This window comes from Nicotiana tomentosiformis, chromosome 2, assembly GCF_000390325.3.
Source record: "Nicotiana tomentosiformis chromosome 2, ASM39032v3, whole genome shotgun sequence".
In the NCBI taxonomy this organism is placed as follows: Eukaryota; Viridiplantae; Streptophyta; class Magnoliopsida; order Solanales; family Solanaceae; genus Nicotiana; species Nicotiana tomentosiformis.
Window position 1 is genome coordinate 15274275 of NC_090813.1, and position 20095 is coordinate 15294369.

At 41.9% G+C, this 20095-nt stretch overlaps 1 protein-coding gene across 1 annotated transcript; it reads left to right on the plus strand.

Annotated features, from left to right (window-relative positions):
- Positions 1 to 14831: 14831 nt before the first annotated feature.
- LOC138904371 (uncharacterized) lies at positions 14832 to 18278 on the plus strand. The gene is made up of 5 exons (XM_070192873.1): positions 14832 to 15237; positions 15324 to 15557; positions 16902 to 17038; positions 17484 to 17839; positions 18104 to 18278. Exons 1-5 carry the CDS (start codon positions 14832 to 14834, stop codon positions 18276 to 18278), a joined length of 1308 nt encoding a protein of 435 aa, XP_070048974.1.
- The last annotated feature ends 1817 nt before the right edge of the window (positions 18279 to 20095 follow it).

Below are 20095 nucleotides of genomic sequence, written 5' to 3' on the forward strand. Positions count from 1 at the left end.
CATCCGGACGCGCTCCCAATACCAGAATCACCATATGGAGCTATTCCCAGACTCGGAATCCCAAACGGACATTAATAGCATTGAAATGCACTTCAATCCAAATTTATGAAATTCTTCCAAAATGCCAACCTTGCACAATAGGCGCCGAAATGCTCGCGGGTCATCCAAAACCCGATCTGGACATACGCCCAAGTCCAAAATAATCATACGAACCTTGGAACCTTCAAATCCTGATTCTGAGGTCGTCTACTCAAAAATTATACTTTAGTCAATTCCCCCAACTTAAAGCTTCCGAAATTAGAATTTTCTTTCTAAATCAACTCAGAACTTCCCGAAATTAAATTCCGACCATGCGTATAAGTCATAATACTTGAAGTGAAGCTGCCCCGGGTCTCAGACCGCTTAATGATGCGCTAGAGCTCAAAACGACTAGTCGTGTTGTTACATTCTCTCCTACTTAAACATATGTTCGTCCTCGAACATGCTAAGAACTGCTCTGGAGTTTGTCAGAAATAATTGTTTAACACCTCGTGCACCTACTGGTGCTACCACAACCCAATTGAGCACATTGCTCGAGCAAACCTGAAAATCCTCCCTTTTATCTAGTCAAATAAGCCTTAGAGCCAAATTCTAACATCTGAAATTCTCTACCAGGTCTGTTTCCAACATGAAATCACCGTATCCATCACTACATGATGTACCAACACATGATTGTATACCCTTACTGAATGTTTACCATGCACCGTGTAACTCATTTGCCTAAGGCAATCTTTCCAAGGCACAACAGCTAAAATTTCCACTAACCCGAAGCCCGTGGTGTACCTCATGACCAATTAAGCCTTGCTTTAACTCTCGCAATACTGCCACGATAGAGAAGACATGTAGAACTCATAACCACCTGCCAAAATCACAATTTATTGAGTCTCTCTTCCCGACAAGAACCATTACCTCATTTTGGACTGAATAACAATATTTACACTTTAATATGCTTCATATAAATCTGATCGCACTGATCCCAGGTCCAATAATATCGTCTCACCCAGTACAAGCTGCTCAGGCAGTAAGCCACCTCAGACACTGCCAAAAGTCTCATATGATGCCACAATGTGCCAACACGCTACAAACTCGAAGGTGATATATAAGGAAATGAACTCTGGAAAGATCTACTCAAACCACGTAACTAATTTAAACAACCGAAAAGATGTTATGAACCTTCCTCAGGAAACGAGAAGCAAAACAGACAATAATAGATATGGGAAACTGTACTTAATAACACACTGTTGCAGCGTGCAATTCAATCCACATATGATACCATTGCGGCGTGCAACCCGATCCAACCATGATACCCATGGCGGCGTGCAACCCGATCCAACAATATACCCGTGGCGGCGTGCCACCCGATCCACACATAATAATCTAAAGAAAACACACATCGAGCTGTAACGCTTATACTCACGAAATATCCGAATATCAACCATAAGCACGCCAAGTGCATAATACAAATCCTGGGGAGACGGGTAGCGTCACGTGCTACAAAACTCAAGCACAACTAAGGTGCGATATATGATCTGCATCTCGAGAGCCATCCTGCTCACATAATACCACAAACCATACTGCCACATGGTATAATATAGATTACGCGGAATAGCTGATGATAGAAATAACATCCAAGGCCCGAAGACCCTTCCGAAAACAACGCTATGCTGAGATGAGCACATCCGGCCTGATATAGAGCCCACATTCACATTTAGATTCATCCACGAACCTCAAACCGATTCTGTTCATACCATGCTTGGCTAAATAGCCTCTCAAGGACCCACAATGACCTATTCACGACACATAAGAACAGTCGTCAAATTCGGAACAAACTTCCACATTCCACAACCAAATGAACCAAGCGCCCTTTAGGAATAAATTCTCACATTAGCAATAGTACCACAATCTCCACACTTGGTTTTAAATCTTTAACCAATCAAGTGACTACATGTCACACTTATACAATATTCCCGTGGGATACACTCCCACGACCCTCTGTACCAGATAACAAGTCTGCACATCCATACCACCGGTCACACTAATGCTGTAAAGCAAATCAAGAAGCTGCAAATCAGTACACAAAGCCTCTTACACAGGACACCGATCTCAAGTGATGCTAAGAACAATACCAGCTTACTTTAAACATCTGAATTCTTCCCTGCTTATCTGAGCTCGTGACATTCTTGTCGACATCAACTGCAACCTTGATCCTCAACTTCCGATTCCCATGTCGCTCACTGCACCTAACATACCAATACGCAAAAGTACAAAAATTTCATCATAACTCCCGAACCACCAATAGGGTACACACTTCATCTTATAAAAACTTTTCACTTAACTCATTTCAGGAGAACTATTTCCACACGTGACTGAATTCCCATAACCGCAGAAAATACAAACCTTGAGTGGTGGTCTAAACCACCATAATTCTTCCGGGCTCCGTCTATACATAACATGCCATAATACTCGAATGCCTCCAAATAAGATCAATTACGGCGGTCGTCAAACCTCGCACGTACCGCCATAAATCACATGTATAACTCAACACGCTGAAGGAACTGATCATTGTCACTATCATGCCAGTTCAACTATTGCTAACCGAATCTGACTTCTTCTAATTTACTCTCGACTTGCCTTAGGGATAATAATAGCTCCATTCAAAACATCATGAACCCAAACCCGCACTCATCCCGAGTGACCTTATTTCATGAGACCACGCTGTCTCCAAAAACGAACCATCTCATATCCTCCTTATGCGTATATTCGCATCTTCAACTGGTACACCCATTCTGAAAATCCATCTATGAATCCGAAGTTATTTTCTCTCATTCCTAAAATGCCACACCACAGACCGATGATAATGTAGAACACTCCAAGCCACCTTTCATAATTCACTGCAAAAGCTCAAATAATTAACCATACTACTAGCTCGAAATCCTTAGGCACAACACTTTAATTTTGAACCTACTAGGACCATTGTTGAGAGTCACCCATTCTGACTTGTCCCCGAATATAATCAAACTCTAAGGCACTGCTAGCACATGAACACCCTCTCGAAGAAGCAACCAGTTGAATCCCTTTTCTTATACATCACATATACACAAAGCATAGACTCTGAGTCTACCCAAGACCTGAACATGAACCGATAAGGCCAAAGATAGCACACATTCCTCAAATCCTTTGCTTAAGTTACCACTGATGTTTTCTTTCCTTAGTCATAATAACCCATCAATACACCGATAACCAGAAATCGCACAAGTTGACAACTATGCAATCCAATCATAGATGGTGGGGTTCTCCTACTTAGCTTGAAGCTACAATTACATAACCCTGGGACCCGCCAAGGTTCATCCTTCCCCATTGACATCAGCTAAAAGTTCAACAACGCATTCCAAACTCGAAGTCACGTTGCATCCAAATAAAATCCATGGTCCTAGTCACTGCCTATCATGATTCCCAAATTGCTCTAAGCTTCCCTCAAGGCGTGTGGCTATCCTACCACATAACCATATGCTACTCTTCCACTCTCCCACTTTGGTCAAACCCTCTCCCTTAGGCAACTCCTCGACTTCTACTTTTCACACCTGACCTCCTGACAATTCAACCACCGTAAGACACCTCCCACATGTCCTTCCTCGTCCTTCGCGGCCTAATTGTTGCTCCAAACCCGCATCTCAGTAACATCTGAAAACATGAGTCGCCACCAACTCTAAACCTCTTAGAAGATCATCTTTCTCGATCCATCAATACTAGAAGTACCAATTCGATTCTGAAATCGCTACACTCTGTTATCTCTGACAACCGAATCTCAGGCACCATTTCACAACACCCTGCGCCGCAAGCAAATTGAAAAAGGCCATAACATCGGCGAACCTTAACGCGTTTAATCAAGGACGACGATACCACATCACAGATGAAAATTCCACCACGCTCAAAATACCAAGTCTCGTCAATCCATCAACCCAAACCTGAACATTCTCAGTCTGATTGCCTTTCCTCCACATAAATAAAATAGTGAATCTCTGAATCATGCACTGAGTAAAACCTCCATTCAAGTTATTCACTACCTCAATGCATAGGCAAGTGCCCTACATTATACAAATACTGGGCGATAGTAATACACGAATCGTCATAACAATCAATGCCAAATCTCAAAACCATAGAAAATACTGATGCTGAGCTAAAACGACAGGACGATCTTCCGCAAGGCAACGGTAATAGCCTAATCAAACACGCAGGCAAAGACATCCTACACCACGTCTGTAGTACCATGACAATTCCTCGATTCCCAATCTTTAACAAGCGTTCCACGCCGCATAAGATTGAATAGGAAAGAAATAAAGGTACGAGCCTCAAAAAAATCAATTCGCACGATGAGGAATCAAGAAGGGAAGTGTTTCTAACAGCCTTGTATCCTCTCGAAGATAAGTACAGACGTCTCCGTACCGATCTGTAAGACTCTACTAGACTCGCTCATGACTCGTGAGACCTAACTGAACCTAGCGCCCTGATACCATGTTGTCACGACCCAAAATCCATTAAGGGTCGTGATGGCGCCGGACATCGATGTCAGGCAAGCCAAAAATAAATACTAAATTTGGTTCTCATTTTTAATATTTTTGAAATCATATTTTCCTTCGATTAAATAGTAAAAGATGGAATTCACAATGTAAATAATAATATTCTTAACAATTTCAATACAGAACGACCCATAATTACCCCCAAATCCGGTGTCACAAGTGCATGAGCATCAATTAAGAAGTAAAAATAAAGTACAATATCTGTCCGTAATACAACTTAGACAGGAAAAATACAAATAACTTTGAAAGAGACTCTGCTGGCTGCGGGTCGTAATGTAGAATGCAGTTCACGTAAGTCCCCGCATGCATACACGCCTCTGCTCTCACAAGGCCACTAGTCACATATGTACCTGGACAAAATGTGCAGCAAGTGTAGCTTGAGTACGTAATCAACGTGTACCCGGTAAGTATCTAGCCTAACCCCGGAGGAGTAGTGACGAGGCATCGACATAGACACTCACAAGTGGAGGAGTAGTGACGAGGCATCGACATAGGCACTCACAAGTGGTCCAATAACATCAGGTACAGTAAAGAGATTAGTAAATATGAGGCAGAGTAAATAAATGAGGTAAAAAGTAATAAATCACGTGGTACAAATTCATCTTCTTCACGAGGAACTCAAGCTCTCCATTAGAAATTTCCTCCTTAACCGCAGCACACACACACACACACACACACACACATATATATATATATATATATATATATATATATATATATATATATATATATATATATATATATATATATATATATATATATTGGATCTCATCAGATATATCGTCATAACTCAAATCAGGAAAATTCACAGATATACTGGCTTCTTGCCAAATATTACGCATGAATCCATGAGGATATGATAGAGGAAATGCCAAGGCATACGACCCGATCCAACATAAGAATTTAAATTGTGCACTGCCAAGAGTCGAACGGCCCGAACCATAGATACATCTATTAAAATACCAAGGAGAACGATCCGCTCCCATGAGGGTGTGGTACATAAATCCTGTCGAGGCGATCGGCCCGATCCCATAAGAATGAAATACATAATCCTGGCGAGGCGAACGACCCGATCCCATAAGAGTGAAATACAAAATCCTGCCGAGGCGAACGACCCGATCCTATTAGAATAAGAAGCTTTCATTGAAGTATATATATCACGGAAACATGCCGTACGAGGAGTAGAATTATTCGGTGACTAATCATGAACTCGTGAAGTCTCTACAATAACAACTCCAGTCTCAAGTAGTAATGTAAAATAGAGGAATTTAATAGGCGAGAGACTGCTCAAATAATACAGCTATAGCATGATATGAACCTAAGCCTACTTGGACAATAACATGAATGTAGCTACGTACGGGCTCTCGTCACCTTGCACGTATGTAGCCCCCCACAACAAGTAGCACACAGAAATATACATCACTTAGGGATAATTTCCTCCTCACAAAGTTAGACATGAGACTTACCTCGCTCCGAAATTTCATAACTGGCTCTAAATCCTTCTAACACCTCAAACCGATGCCCGTCGCTCCAAAACTAGTCAAACAATGTGCAAACCAATAAAAATATACTCTAATACTCATAACAAATCAATTTAGACAAATTTCCAACTCCACTCGAAAAGCCGATAAAGCAACCCTCGGGCACACGTGCCCGGATTCCGAAGATAAGCATTACCCATAACATTACGAACTCAAATATATGATTTATTATCAATTTCATGCCCAAATTCGTGATCAAAATCCAAGAATATTAATTTCTAGGGTTTTCTTCAAAATTCCAAATTTCTATTAATTTTCATGTTTAAGTCCATATATAAACCATATATTTAACCCAAAATGAGAAGAAGTCCCTTACCCCATAATAGAGGGTGAAGATGGCACTCCAAATGGACAAAATAAAGTGAAATTGAACCCAAATCTCGTTTCCGCTTCTACGGTTCATCAGCCGCTCCTGTGGCTCCGCAGGTGCGGTTCACGCTCGGCCCAATAGCCCTCGCATCTGCGCCCCATGCAACACATCTGCGCTTCCACTTCCGCAATCCTCAAGCGCATCTGCGCGCGAGCACCTGCGCGTTTGTGCCCGCTTTTGCGACCCCAGGCCTTTTGGCCAACTTCGCTTCCTCGCTTGAATGGTTGCTTCTACGGCGTCGTACCTGCGGCCCTTTTTCTGCAGGTGCAATTACATTAGAACTCAGGCCCTTCAGCAACACAACAAAACTCCAAGTTGATCCGTTAACCACCCAAAACCACCCCGAGGCCCTCCGGACCTTAACCAAATATATCAACACGTCCCAAAATACATTACGATCTTAGTCGATGCCTCAAATCGCGCCAAACAATATCGAAACTACGAATCACCCTTCAATTCAAACATAATGAACTTTGAAATTTCAAACTTCTACAATCGATGCCGAAACCTATCAAATCACGTCCGATTGACCTCAAATTTTGCACACAAGTAATAATTGACATTACGGACCTACTCCAACTTTCGAAATCGGAATCCAACCTCGATATCAAAAAGTCCACTCCCGGTCAAACTTCCAAAAATCTTTAAATTTCTAACTTTCGCCAAATAACCCCGAAATGACCTACGAACCTCCAAATCCACATTCGGAAGTGCTCCCAATACCAGAATCACCATATGGAGCTATTCCCAGATCGGAATCCCAAACGGACATCAATAGCATTGAAATTCACTTCAATCCAAATTTATGAAATTCTTCCAAAATGCCAACCTTCCACAATAGGCGCCCAAAACATTTGAGGCCCTATAAACGGGGGGTTTCTGCCATTTTTGACAAAAAGAGAATTTGAGAGCTCGGTTTAGGCGATTTTTGGGTGATTCTTACGGGTAAACATTGGGGTAAGTGTTCCTTATCCTGTATTGATTATATTTTATGATTCCATATTCTTTTATATCATGAATCCGTGAATTTATGGAAGAAAAATCAGATTTTTATAAAATCTTTCAAAAATATAAAATAAAGATTTGAAGGTCAATCTGATGTCGGAATTTGATAATTTTTATATGGTTGGACTCGTATCGGATGGGTGTTCGAACGTCTTAAGTTTTATCAGATTCCGAGATGTGGGCCCCACTGTCGATTTTTCGTGCGGAGTTGGGAATGTTTGTAAATTATTGAATTGTAAGCGTTAGAGTAAATTGTGATTAATTTGCACGTTGTTTGAATTGATACGAGTCGTTTGGCTTGAATTGAGGAGATAGGAAGGCGTATGGAGGTTGATACGCGTGGAATGGAATTTTCCTAGTATTGTACATCTTGCTCGGTATTGGATTTGGCTTGCTCGAGGTAAGTAACATCTTTAATCTCTGAGCTGAGGGTATGAACCCTGATTATACGTGTTATGTGAATTGTTTGGAGGTGATGCACATGCTAGGTGATGGGCGTGTGGGCGTGCACCATAGAAATTGAGACTCGTTTGATTCCGTAGAGTTTTATAGTCAATTAACTTGTATGTTTCCATATATTTTTATGTGTTAGAGAAACTGAGTTGTGACTCGTATTAGAAAATCATGCTTAGGCAAATGTTGATATTATTGGGGCCCATTGAGGTCGTTTATGCTGTCGAATTATATGTTTAAACTGTAATTCATACTCAGTCATATTCATTTGTCGCATATCATATCTCAGTCTCTGTTGTTATTTATTGATACATCATATCATCATTTTGGGCTAGTTTTATGACATTGTGAGCCCGAGAGACTAGAGAGATTGATGACTGAGTGAGGATGAGGGCCTGATTTTGAGGTTATTGATACTATAGCATGTGAGTTATTCGTGCAACACATGAGTTGTCCGTGAAAATTCAGATATTGATACTATAGCACGTGAGTTCTCCGTGCGGATCCAGATATTGATACTATAACATGTGAGTTGTCCGTACAGATTATAGCGCTTGGGCTGAAGGAGCCCCTCCGGAGTCTGTACACACACCTAGTGAGCGTAGGTTCCTACTGAGTGCGAGTGCTGAGTGCCGAGTGCGAGTGTCGAGCGATTGGGAGGATTGAGTGACTGGGAAGACTGAGTGAATGACACTCTAAGAGTATGCATATGGTTTTATCACTGAGTTGCATCGCAATGACATGCACACTTGACATACATGCATAGAGATGCATTTTCCTCATGTTGTACGGCATCACGTCATTCATGACTTCTCACACATATTGGCATATGGGCATAGTGATGCATTTTTCACTGGCTATGTGGAAAGAAAATAAAATAACTTATTTATTGTTGAAAGAAATTTTGGAAAAATTATTGTTTTCAAACTTACTCATATTTTTGGCAACTTCGGTAAAAGACTTGAGTTTTCACTAATACACTTGAAAGGCAGAGCTATTTTCAGAAATCATAATTAAGTTGAGCATTTTATTTCTGAGTTACTTATTTTATTACTTGCTTTATATTGTAATGGACTGTTGTTGGCTATTGGTGTTGGACCCGACCTTTATTTCAACTCGTCACTACTTTCAACCTAAGGTTAGGTTTGTTACTTATCGAGTACATGGGGTCGGTTGTACTCATACTATACTTCTGCACCTTGCGTCCAGATATTGGATGTTGATGTTGCTGTGATCGACGGGAGCTGAACAATAATATATATGTTGATGGCACCTAACCTCACCCGCTAGGTAAGACAAATAACAATAATCCGGTATCAACTTGTGTGTGTTTGTGTGTGTGTGTGTGTGAAATAATGGTTAAATAAAATATATAAATAAAACAATATACTTTCTAGCTAAAATATGCAATATACTTAAAGAAATTGTATATTATACATAGTATAAATATATAATATACTATATACTATATATAGTCCTCCTAAATCTAATATCCTTTAAATTGTATATAGGTAATAGAGCTCTTAAATATATTCTGTAAATACATATATTTGTATATGAATAATGTATTCATATATAGTATATGCATATTATGGTACTTATTATATAATCCTCGTAAATGCGATTTTCTTTATATGTTAGTATCATATATATATATATATATATATATATATATATATATATATATATATATATGATACTAAATGTATAGGAATATTACACTAATATTTGGTTTTTCTTGATAAAAAATATCTATATATATTATACCAAATTCATACATAAATATTTTGATATTTTGCCTTTAATCCTTGATACCACCCGATTCAACATCATCAGTTTCAAATAAATTACTAAAACACGACAACTTCTCAGAAAAATAAATTCAAAAATGTCCACTTTTATCTATGTAACAATTGACTGAATTTACTAGAAAACAAAAGGGAAAAAAGATGATGAAAAAGAACACCATGGGTGAGAAAGACAAAAGATCAATTTTTCTTCTCAGATTCATCTCTGCCGTGCTTTCTTCAGAAATCCTTTTATCTTCCTTTTTTTCAAATGCAACTTGTTGAAAATTAGAATTCGGATTATGGCTGGCATGCGATGTTGGTGAATCAGAACTTTGAGATATTAACAAAAAATTGGTTCTTTCGACAGATGATTCTGAAATTTCTTCAATCCGAACATTGTCTCTACCACCACTATCTATGATTTTCTAAGCAATGTGTTTACTATGCATTTTGACCTACACAAAATATATGGGACGAAGAAAATAGGGATAGACGCTTGTGATATAATGGAATATCTTTTATTGGAGAAATTGGGGAAAAAATTGATAGTGATAGATACTTTAGGTGAGAGAGAATCTGAAAGAGATATCTTTTAAGTGAAAGAGAATCACAAGGGAGAGATTTTAGTATATGAAAAGTTGTACATAATTTAATTAAAAAGGTAAGATTTTAAAATAAATTGTACTAAAAGTAATTTTATAAAAGCAAATTTAAGGAATATAAATAAATTTTTAAAGGGTTGTATTCTAGGTAAATTTCTCTTTAAAAAACCCTACTTCCCTATTTCTTCTCTACCTGTAACCCTTCTTTACCTCTCTTTGTGGTCTCCCTATCCCTTTCTCCTCCCAATTCCAGCACAAAATTGCCGAAAACGGCCACTTGATAGCCTTCACTGCCTCCCATACTCACCTATCTCTTCTGTCTCTCTTCACTCTTGTCGTTCTTATTCAGGCAAGACTTTGACACAAAAGAGAATCCGTCAAGAATCAAAAAGTCAAGGCCACAAACGGATGAATTCATCCCCCATGTAAAATATTTTTGTTTCTTATTGTTAGACTACGATCCTTGGGTCTTTTCAAGTTTGAATTGAATAGTCAGTATGGATTTCTTTTTCCTTATTCGATTATGACTTTACTCCATTTCAAATTTGCAGGCATAATTACCTTTTCAAGAGTCAATTGACAATTGATCAGGTAAAATTAAGCATAAAAAATTCTTTTATCATAACGGCAATTCGAAAATTACAGAGAAAATTAGTTGAGGCTATTCCAAATCATGAACTTATTATTTCAATGTAACGACCCGACCGGTCGTTTTGAGTATTACAGTCTTGTTCCCCCATTTACTGCTCAATTTGTGCTTTACAGTTATTATGATACTTGCTGGTGTAATTGGTTCGGGTTCGATGAGGTTTTGAAATGAATTGAGACACTTAGTCTCCAAAATAAAAACTTAAGCTGAAAAGGTTGACCGGATGTTGGCTTATGTATAAACGATCCTGAAATAGAATTTTGATAATTCCAATAGCCCCGTATATTGATTTTGGACTTAGGAGCATGTCCATAAAATTATTTGGAAGTCCGTAGTTAAATTAGGCTTGAAATGGCTAAAATAGAAATTTAAGTTTGGAAATTTGACCGGAGAGTTGACTTTTTGATATCGGGGTCGGAATCCGATTCTGGAAATTAAAATAGGTCTGTTATGTCATTTATGACTTGTGTGCAAAATTTGAGGTTAATCAGACTTGATTTGATAGGTTTCAGCATTTAATGTAGAAGATGAAACCTGATGCCATCTGATGCAATCGCACCTGTGGAAATTGGCTCACAGGTGAGCTCGCTGGAGCGTGTTCTTCATCGCAGAAGTGACCAGGTGTGGGTTGAGGCAGAGGTCGCAAAAGCGAGCAAACGGTCCGCAGAAGCGGCATCACATCTACGACTCTATGACCGCAGAAACGGCTTTCTTCTCGCAGAAACGAGCCCGCAGAAGCGGGAAGGCGATCGCAGAAGCGAAAAGAGGTCAGCCTTGGCAAACTGAAGAAGCGGTTGGTTTCTCGCACCTGCGAGACCATAGAAGCGGCTAAGTAAGTCGCAGGTGCGGAACCCCTGGGCAGTTACATTTCGAAAGGGTTCCGAGTTCTGCCATTTTTAGACTTTCAAGCAAGATTTTGGGGCAATGTTCAGAGGGAATTCACGGAAAACTTGAGGTAAGATACTTGTGATAATTGTTAATCAATAATATTAGATTATCACTGAGTATTTCGACTAGATTACGTATTTTTGAGGTGAAATTAGAGGATTTGGGCCTAGGGATTTCAAAATAAGAAATTAAGATTTGGAGGCCTAGTTGATGTCGGAATTTGGTAAATTTGGTATGGCTGGACTCGTGGTTGAATGGGAGTTCATATTTTGTAACTTTTTTCAGGTTTCGAGGTGTGGGCCCCACAGACAAGTTTTTAGCACAATTTCGGATTTTTGTTGAAAAATTAGTATTTTCATCTGAAAATTATTCCTTTAATTTGTATTGACTGAATCGAATTAATTATGTCTAGATTCGAAGTATTTGGAGACCGATTCGCGACGCAAAGGCATACCAGAGTAAGGAATTACACGGTTCGAGGTAAGTAACAGTTCTAAATTTGGTCCTGAGAGTATGAAACCCCAGATTATGTGTTATTGTTACGACCCAAACATCCATCCGAGACATGTCGTGATGGCACTTAATCTCTACGACTAGGTAAGCCTACCAGATTGTGAAAATACCAATAATGGAAGCAAAACTAAACAACTAACTGCATTAGATACTGAATTACCAATAATAATGCCGCTCGGCATATACAATAACCAAAACACTAAACGTACACAGTTTCCCAAAACGCGGAACATCGTGAATCACAAACTACAGAAGGAAATCTAGTATCTCTATATATCAGAATCTAACAAAAGAAATACAGAAGATAATGGACATGGGGAAGAGTAGAAAGGGACTCCGAGGTCTGCGGATGCGGCAGATGTACCTTGAATTCTCCAAAACTGTCTCGACTCACTGATAATGCGGCCGGTAAGAAGTACCTAGATCTGCACACAAAAACATGTGTAGAAGAATAGCATGAGTACACCACAATTGGTAGCTAGTAAGTGCCAAGCCTAACCTCGTTCGAGTAGTGATGAGGTCAGGTCAGACCCACTGATATATAATAAATAAGCAGGAGAATATAACAATATAATAAGAGACTGAAATTTAAACAAAGAGAATATAGCAAAGTAGCAACGCAGAACACATGGATAACAGTTGGGGATCTCCCGAGGAACCGCCTCGTAGTCTCAAAAGTAAATATGCAGGGAGAACTCCCGAGAAACCGCATCGTAGTCTCAAAAGTAAATGTGCAGGGAGAACTCCCGAGGAACCGCCTCATAGTCTCAAAAGTAAATGTGAAGGGAGAACTCCCAAAAAACGGCCTCGTAGTCTCAAAAAGTAAAGGTGCAGGGAGAACTCCCGAGGAGCCGCCTCGTAGTCTCAAAAGTAAATGTGTAGGGAGAACTCCCGAGGAACCGCCTCGTAGTCTCAAAAGTAAATGTGCAGGGAGATCTCCCGAGGAACCGCCTCATAGTCTCAAAAGTAAATATACAGTGAGAACTCCCGATGAACCATCCTGTAGTCCCAAAATAAATACGCAACTCAAACAAATGAATATAACAATTACAATAAGAAACCTACAATTTAGACTAAGTACAAGTCAAGAAAGAAGTAGGACATGTAGACATGCTATTCTAGGCTAACAAGATAACTACACATGCTTAGTATACTCAGATAAGATGAAAACAGGCTATTACTCAGTAAAAATGAGGTTTTTCTATAAATAGCCCGTGTACGCACTCGTCACCTCGCGTGCAAGGCGCTCACATATCATAACAACACCAAATCCTAAGGTGATTTTTCCCACACAAGGTTAGGCAAGCCACTTACCTCAAACCAAGATCAAATCAATCAGTAACAATGCTTTTCCCACGAATATCCGACTCCGAATGGCCCAAATCTAGCCAAAAATAATTACATATCATAAATATAACTATAAGAAACTAATCTAGTTAATGAAATCAAAACTAAAGTGAGAAATTAGAAAATCGCTCCCGAAAAGTCTCCTCGGGCCCACATCTCGTTATCGGGTAAAAGTCACAAAATACGAACAGTCATTCCCTCATGAGTTCACTCGTACCAAAATTATACAAATCCGATGTCAAAATCTCAATCAAAACCTTAAATTTTAGTTGAAGAACTTCTTCCCATTTTTTCCAAAATTTCAACCCAAATCCGAAATTAAATGATGAAATCAATCATAGATTAGTAGAATATAACCATAAAGGAGTTAAGAATCGTTACCCAAAAGCTTTCTCTAAAAATCCCTCAAATAATCGCCCAATCCGAGCTCTCAATGTCCCAAAATTGGAAATGAGACCAAACCCTCGAAATTTCCTCTTTTCTGCCCAGCGATCTCGCACCTGCGGACCACCAGTCGCACATGCGATGCCGCACCTGTGGAATTTCTATCGCAAGTGCAATAATGGCTCAAGGTGGTACCTAAGCCTAGACCGACTGCGGACGGCGATCCGCAGAAGTTATTGGACAGGTGGACTAGGTTACACCCTCCTGTCTTCGGAGGCGAGTGTCATGAGGATGCCCAGGATTTCATTGATAGGTGCAGGGACAGACTGCACAACATGAGGATACTAGAGTCTCATGGGGTTGACCTCACTACTTTCCAGCTGGAGGGCAGGGCCCGTAGATGGTGGCAGTCTTATCTTCTTGGCAGACCATCGAGCTCTCCTTTCATGACTTGGAGCCAGTTCACACAGCTTTTCCTGGATAGGTATATTCTACCCTCCGAGAGGGAAGAGTTGCGGTATCAGTTTGAGCAGCTTGAGCAGGGTCAGATGTTAGTGACCGACTATGAGGCGAGGTTTTTGACTTGTCTCTCCATGCACTTATGATTCTTCCTACGAACGCAGAGAGAGTGCGGAGGTTTGTTGTGGGGTTGCACTACGGTATTATGGCCAATATGGCCCGAGAGGTTGAGATGGGGACTTCTTATCAGCTGGTAGTGGAGATTGCTTGGAGGATTGAGGGCTACCATCAGAGGGGGAGAGAACAGACGCAGCAGGACAAGAGGGCCCGTTTCTCTGGAGAGTTTATAGGTGCCTCGGCTAGGGGCAGAGGTCAGTTTGAGAGGGGTCAGCTTAGCAGGCTCCCATATTCATCACCACCATATCCTCGAGGTGCTCCAACGCGCCCCTATTTCAGCGCCATGCCAGAGAGTTCTTACCGCTCACCAGCCATCCAGGGTTCTTCCAGTGGGTGCTCATGTCACCAGGGTTCATCCAGCTCCTATTTTAGTGCCATGCCGGAGAGTTCATACCGCCCACTGGCTATTCAAGCTTCTTCTAGTAGGTCGATAGTCCATCAGGGTCAGACATCAGGGCAGCATATCGCCGCACCGAGGGGCTATTTTAAGTGCGGAGATCTCGATCACATGAGTAGATTCTTCCCCAAGCTTCGGGGCAAGAAGTGCAACAGGGCCAGCAGCCCATGATTTCAGCACCGATTGTCCGACCGCCCAGGGGCAGAGGGCAAGCTGGTAGGGGTCATCCTAGAGGTGGAGGCCAGGCAGGGGGAGGCCAGTCAGCTACTGTTCAGTCAGGCGGGGGCCAGCCCCTCGGTGCTCCAGCCAGATTCTGTGCTTTTCCGGCCAGACCAGATGCATTGGCCTCAGATGCCGTGATCACAGGTACTATTTTTATATGCGGTAGGGATGCTTCGGTTTTATTTGATCCAGGGTCTACCTATTCATATGTGTCATCTTTGTTCACTCATTTTCTGGATATTCCTCGTGAGTCCTTGGGTACTCCTGTTTATGTGTCCACTCATGTGAGCGATTATGTGGCTATGGACCGAATCTACCGGTCCTGTGTGGTCACATTCTGTGGTTACGAGACTAGAGAGGACCTTCTGCTACTTGATATGATCGACTTTAAGGTCATCCTGGGCATGGACTGGTTATCTCCATATCACGCCATCCTTTATTGTCATGCCAAGACTATTACCTTAGCAATGCTAGAATTACCGAGATTGGAGTGAAAGGGTTCCTCAGTTAGTACAGCTAGTTGGGTCATCTCTTTTCTGACGGCTCGACATATGGTCGAGAAGGGTTGTTTGGCTTATCTATCTTATGTTCGGGATACCACCGCAGAGTCTCCGACGATTGATTCAGTGCCAGTAGTCCGAGAGTTCGCCGATGTGTTTTCTTCTGACCTTCCAGGCATGCCGCCAGATCGTGACATTGATTTCCATATTGATTTGGCTCTAGGCACCTAGCTTATATCCATCCCACCGTACCATATGGCTCCGAAAGAATTGAAGGAGTTGAAGGAGCAGCTTGAGGAGTTGTTAACAAAGGGGTTTGTGAGACCAAGTGTATCACCTTAGGGTGCACCAGTATTATTTGTGAAAAAGAAAGATGGGACTATGCGGATGTGCATTGATTACCGCCAGTTGAACAAGGTTACCATCAAGAACAAGTACCCGTTGCTGCGTATCGATGATTTGTTTGACCAATTGCAGGGTGCTAGGGTATTTTCTAAGATCGACTTGAGTTCAGGGTAACATCAGTTGAAGATTCGAGATTCAGATGTTCCAAAGACTGCCTTCCGTACCAGATATGGTCATTATGAGTTTCTAGTGATGTCTTTCGGCTTGTCTAATGCCCCAGCGGCGTCTATGGATTTGATGAACCGGGTGATCATGCCTTATATTGATTCCTTCATTATTGTCTTCATTGATGACATCTTGATTTACTCACGTAGCCTGGGGGAGCATGAGCAGCACTTGAGAGTGCTACTTCACACCTTGCGAGAATAGAAGCTATATGCTAAGTTCTCCAAGTGTGAGTTTTGGCTAGAGTCTGTGGCATTCTTGGGGCATGTTGTATCAAGAGAAGGTAGTAAGGTGGATCCCAGGAAGATTGAGGCAGTTCAGAGTTGGCCTCGTCCCACTTCGGCGACCGAGATCACGAGCTTCCTGGGGTTGGCAGGTTATTATCATCGGTTTGTGCATGGTTTCTCATCCATTGCAGCACCTCTGACTAGATTGACCCAGAAGGGTGCTCCGTTCCGTTGGTCCCATATTTGTGAGGCGAGCTTCCAGAAGCTTAAGACAGTTTTAACTACAGCACTGGTTCTAGTGTTGCCTTCCGACTCAGGGATGTATACGGTATATTGCGACGCTTCACGCGTTGGCTTGGGTTGTGTATTAATGCAGGAGGGGAAAGTTATTGCATATGCTTCGCGTCAGCTGAAGATTCATGAGAAGAATTACCCTGTGCACGATCTAGAGTTAGCCGCGATTGTTCATGCTCTTAAAATATGGAGGCATTATTTGTATGGGGTGTCATGTGAGGTTTATACCGATCATCGCAGCTTACATCATTTGTTCAAGCAAAGGGATCTCAATTTGAGGCAGCGTAGATGGCTCGAGTTACTGAAGGATTACGACATCACCATTCTTTATTATCTGGGCAAGGCAAATATGGTCGCGGATGCCTTAAGCATGAAGGCAGAGAGTATGGGTAGCTTGGCATATATTTCAGCGGAGGAGAAGCCACTAGCTTTGGACATTCATTCCTTGGCTAACAGACTTGTGAGGTTGGATATTTCAGAGCCCAACCGAGTTCTTGCATGTGTTGTTGCTCAGTCTTCATTATTTGGGTAGATCAAGGCCCGACAGTTTGTCGATCCGCACTTGGCATTTCTTAGAGAGACAGTACTACAAGGGTGGTGCCAAGGAGGTTTCTATTGGCGATGATAGTGTTCTGCGACTCCAAGGCCATCTATGTGATCCTAATGTCGATGGCTTGAGGGAGAGGATTCTAGAGGAGGCACACAGTTCTCGGTATTCTATTCATCCAGGTGCTGCAAAGATGTATCGTGACCTAAGACAAGACTATTGGTGGCGGCGGATGAAGAAAGACATAGGGGAGTATGTAGCTAGGTGTCTAAATTACCAACAGGTCAAGTATGAGCACCAAAGTCCAGGTGGCCTACTTCAACAGATGACTATACCTGAGTGAAAATATGAGCGCATCACTATGGACGTCCTAGTTGGGTTGCCACGGATCTTGCGGAAGTTTGATGCAGTTTGGGTCATTATCGACAGGTTGACCAAGTCGGCACACTTCATTCCGGTTGTGACTACATTTACTTCAGAGAAGTTGGCCCAAATTTATATTCGGGAAATAGTTCGGTTGCATGGTGTGCCTGTTTCCATCATATCCAATAGAGGCCCTCAGTTCACTTCACATTTCTGGAGAGCCATACAAAATGAGTTAGGGACTCGTGTAGAGCTCAGCACAGGATTCCATCCCAAGACCGACGACCAGTCAAAACGTACAGTTCAGATATTGGAGGACATGCTAAGAGCATGTGTGATTGACTTTGGGGGACAGTGGGATTAGTTCTTGCCTTTGGCCGAGTTTGCTTACAACAACAGTTATCAGTCCAGCATTGAGATGTCCCCATTTGAGGCTTTATATGGTCGGCGATGCCATTCTCCCATCGGATGGTTTGAGCCCGACGAGGCTAGGTTATATGGTACTGATCTGGTGAAGGATGCCTTGGAAAGGGTAAAGTTAATTCAGGAGCTTCGTACAGCGCAGTCCAGACAGAAGAGTTACACGGATCAGAAGGTGCGTGATGTATCATTTATGGTAGGTGAGAAGCTTCACTTGATAGTCTCGCCGATGAAGGGTATTATGAGATTCGAAAAGAAGGGCAAGTTGAGCCCAAGATTTATAGGCTCATTTGAGGTGTTGAGGCGAGTTGGGGAGGTTGCTTATGAGCTTGCTTTACCTCCCAACCTATCAGGGGTTCATCCAGTTTTTTCACGTGTCTATGCTCTGGAGGTACCACGCCAACTTGTCTCATGTGTTAGACTTCAGTACTATTCAGCTAGATAAGAGCTTGGGGCATGAGGAGAAGCCAATTGCTATTGTTTCTAGACAGGATCGCTAGTTGAGGTCCAAGAGGATTTTCGCATTAAAGGTTCAGTGGAGGGGCCAACCAGTCGAGGAGGCGACCTAGGGGTCCGAGGAGGACATGCAGAGCAAATATCCACAGTTATTCAGCACTTCATGTATGAATCTAAACCCGTTCGAGGACGAACGTTTGTTTAAGAGGTGGAGAATGTAATGACCCGACCGGTTGTTTTACTGTCTAGAACCCCGCTCCCCTAAATAAGACTTCTCGTACTTGCTTTTACTAATTTATGACTTGCGGGGATGGTTGGTTCGGGATTTGGGAGAGTCTGGGTTGGAATCGGAACCCTTGGTTCCTTAAGGTTGGCTTAAAAGGTCAAGTTTGACTTCGGTCAATATTTTGAATAAACGACCTCGGAATTAGAATTTGACGGTTCAAATAGGTTTGTATGATGATTTCGGACTTGGACATATATTCGGATAGGGTTTTGGATGACCCGGGAGCGTTTTGGCGCACAATAGTGAAAGTTGGTTCTTGAAGAACTCTGAAGTTCTTTAAATTTGGTTTAGAATAGGTTTTGGTGATATCGAGGTCCGAATGGAATTCTGAGACCGAAAATAGTTCCATAATGTCATTTAAGACTTGCACGCAAAATTTGGTGTCAATCCGAGTAGTCTAAGTATGATTCGACGCATTCGGAGCGATTAAGAAACTTGAAGTTCAAAGTTTGATTTAATTTAGTTTTGGGGTGTGATTCTTGGTTTTGTTGTTGTTGTACGCGTTTCGAGAGTTCGAGCAAGTCTGTATTATGTTTATAGACTAGTTGAAGTAGTTGGACGGGGTTCCGAGGGGCTCGGGTGCATTCCGTACCGCCCGGAGTTTAGTTGAAACACACCAGATTTCTGCTTCTGGTTTCCTTCTTCGTGAACACGATCAGACCTTCGCGTTCGCGATGAAGGATTTGGGGTACTGTGGGCTGGGGAGCTTTTTCCCTTCACGTTCACATGCGTAGACCGCGTTCGCGGAGTTCTGGGCCCTCTAGCCTTCGCGCTCGCGTGACCTGGCCCGCGCTCGCGTAAAAGAGGTAGAGCTGGGTGGCCGCTGTTCGCGAAGAAGCCCTCACGTTCGCGTAGGGTAGACCAAGCGAGCCTCCGCGTTCGCGATGCTCCTGTTGCATCACGATGAGTAAATTTTTCTGGGCCTGGGCCGTTTGCCTTCGCGATCGTGAGACCTCTTCCGCGATCGCGAAGAAGGCAGACCTGGACAGAAACTTTTAAAAACAGGAGTTAGGCTATTT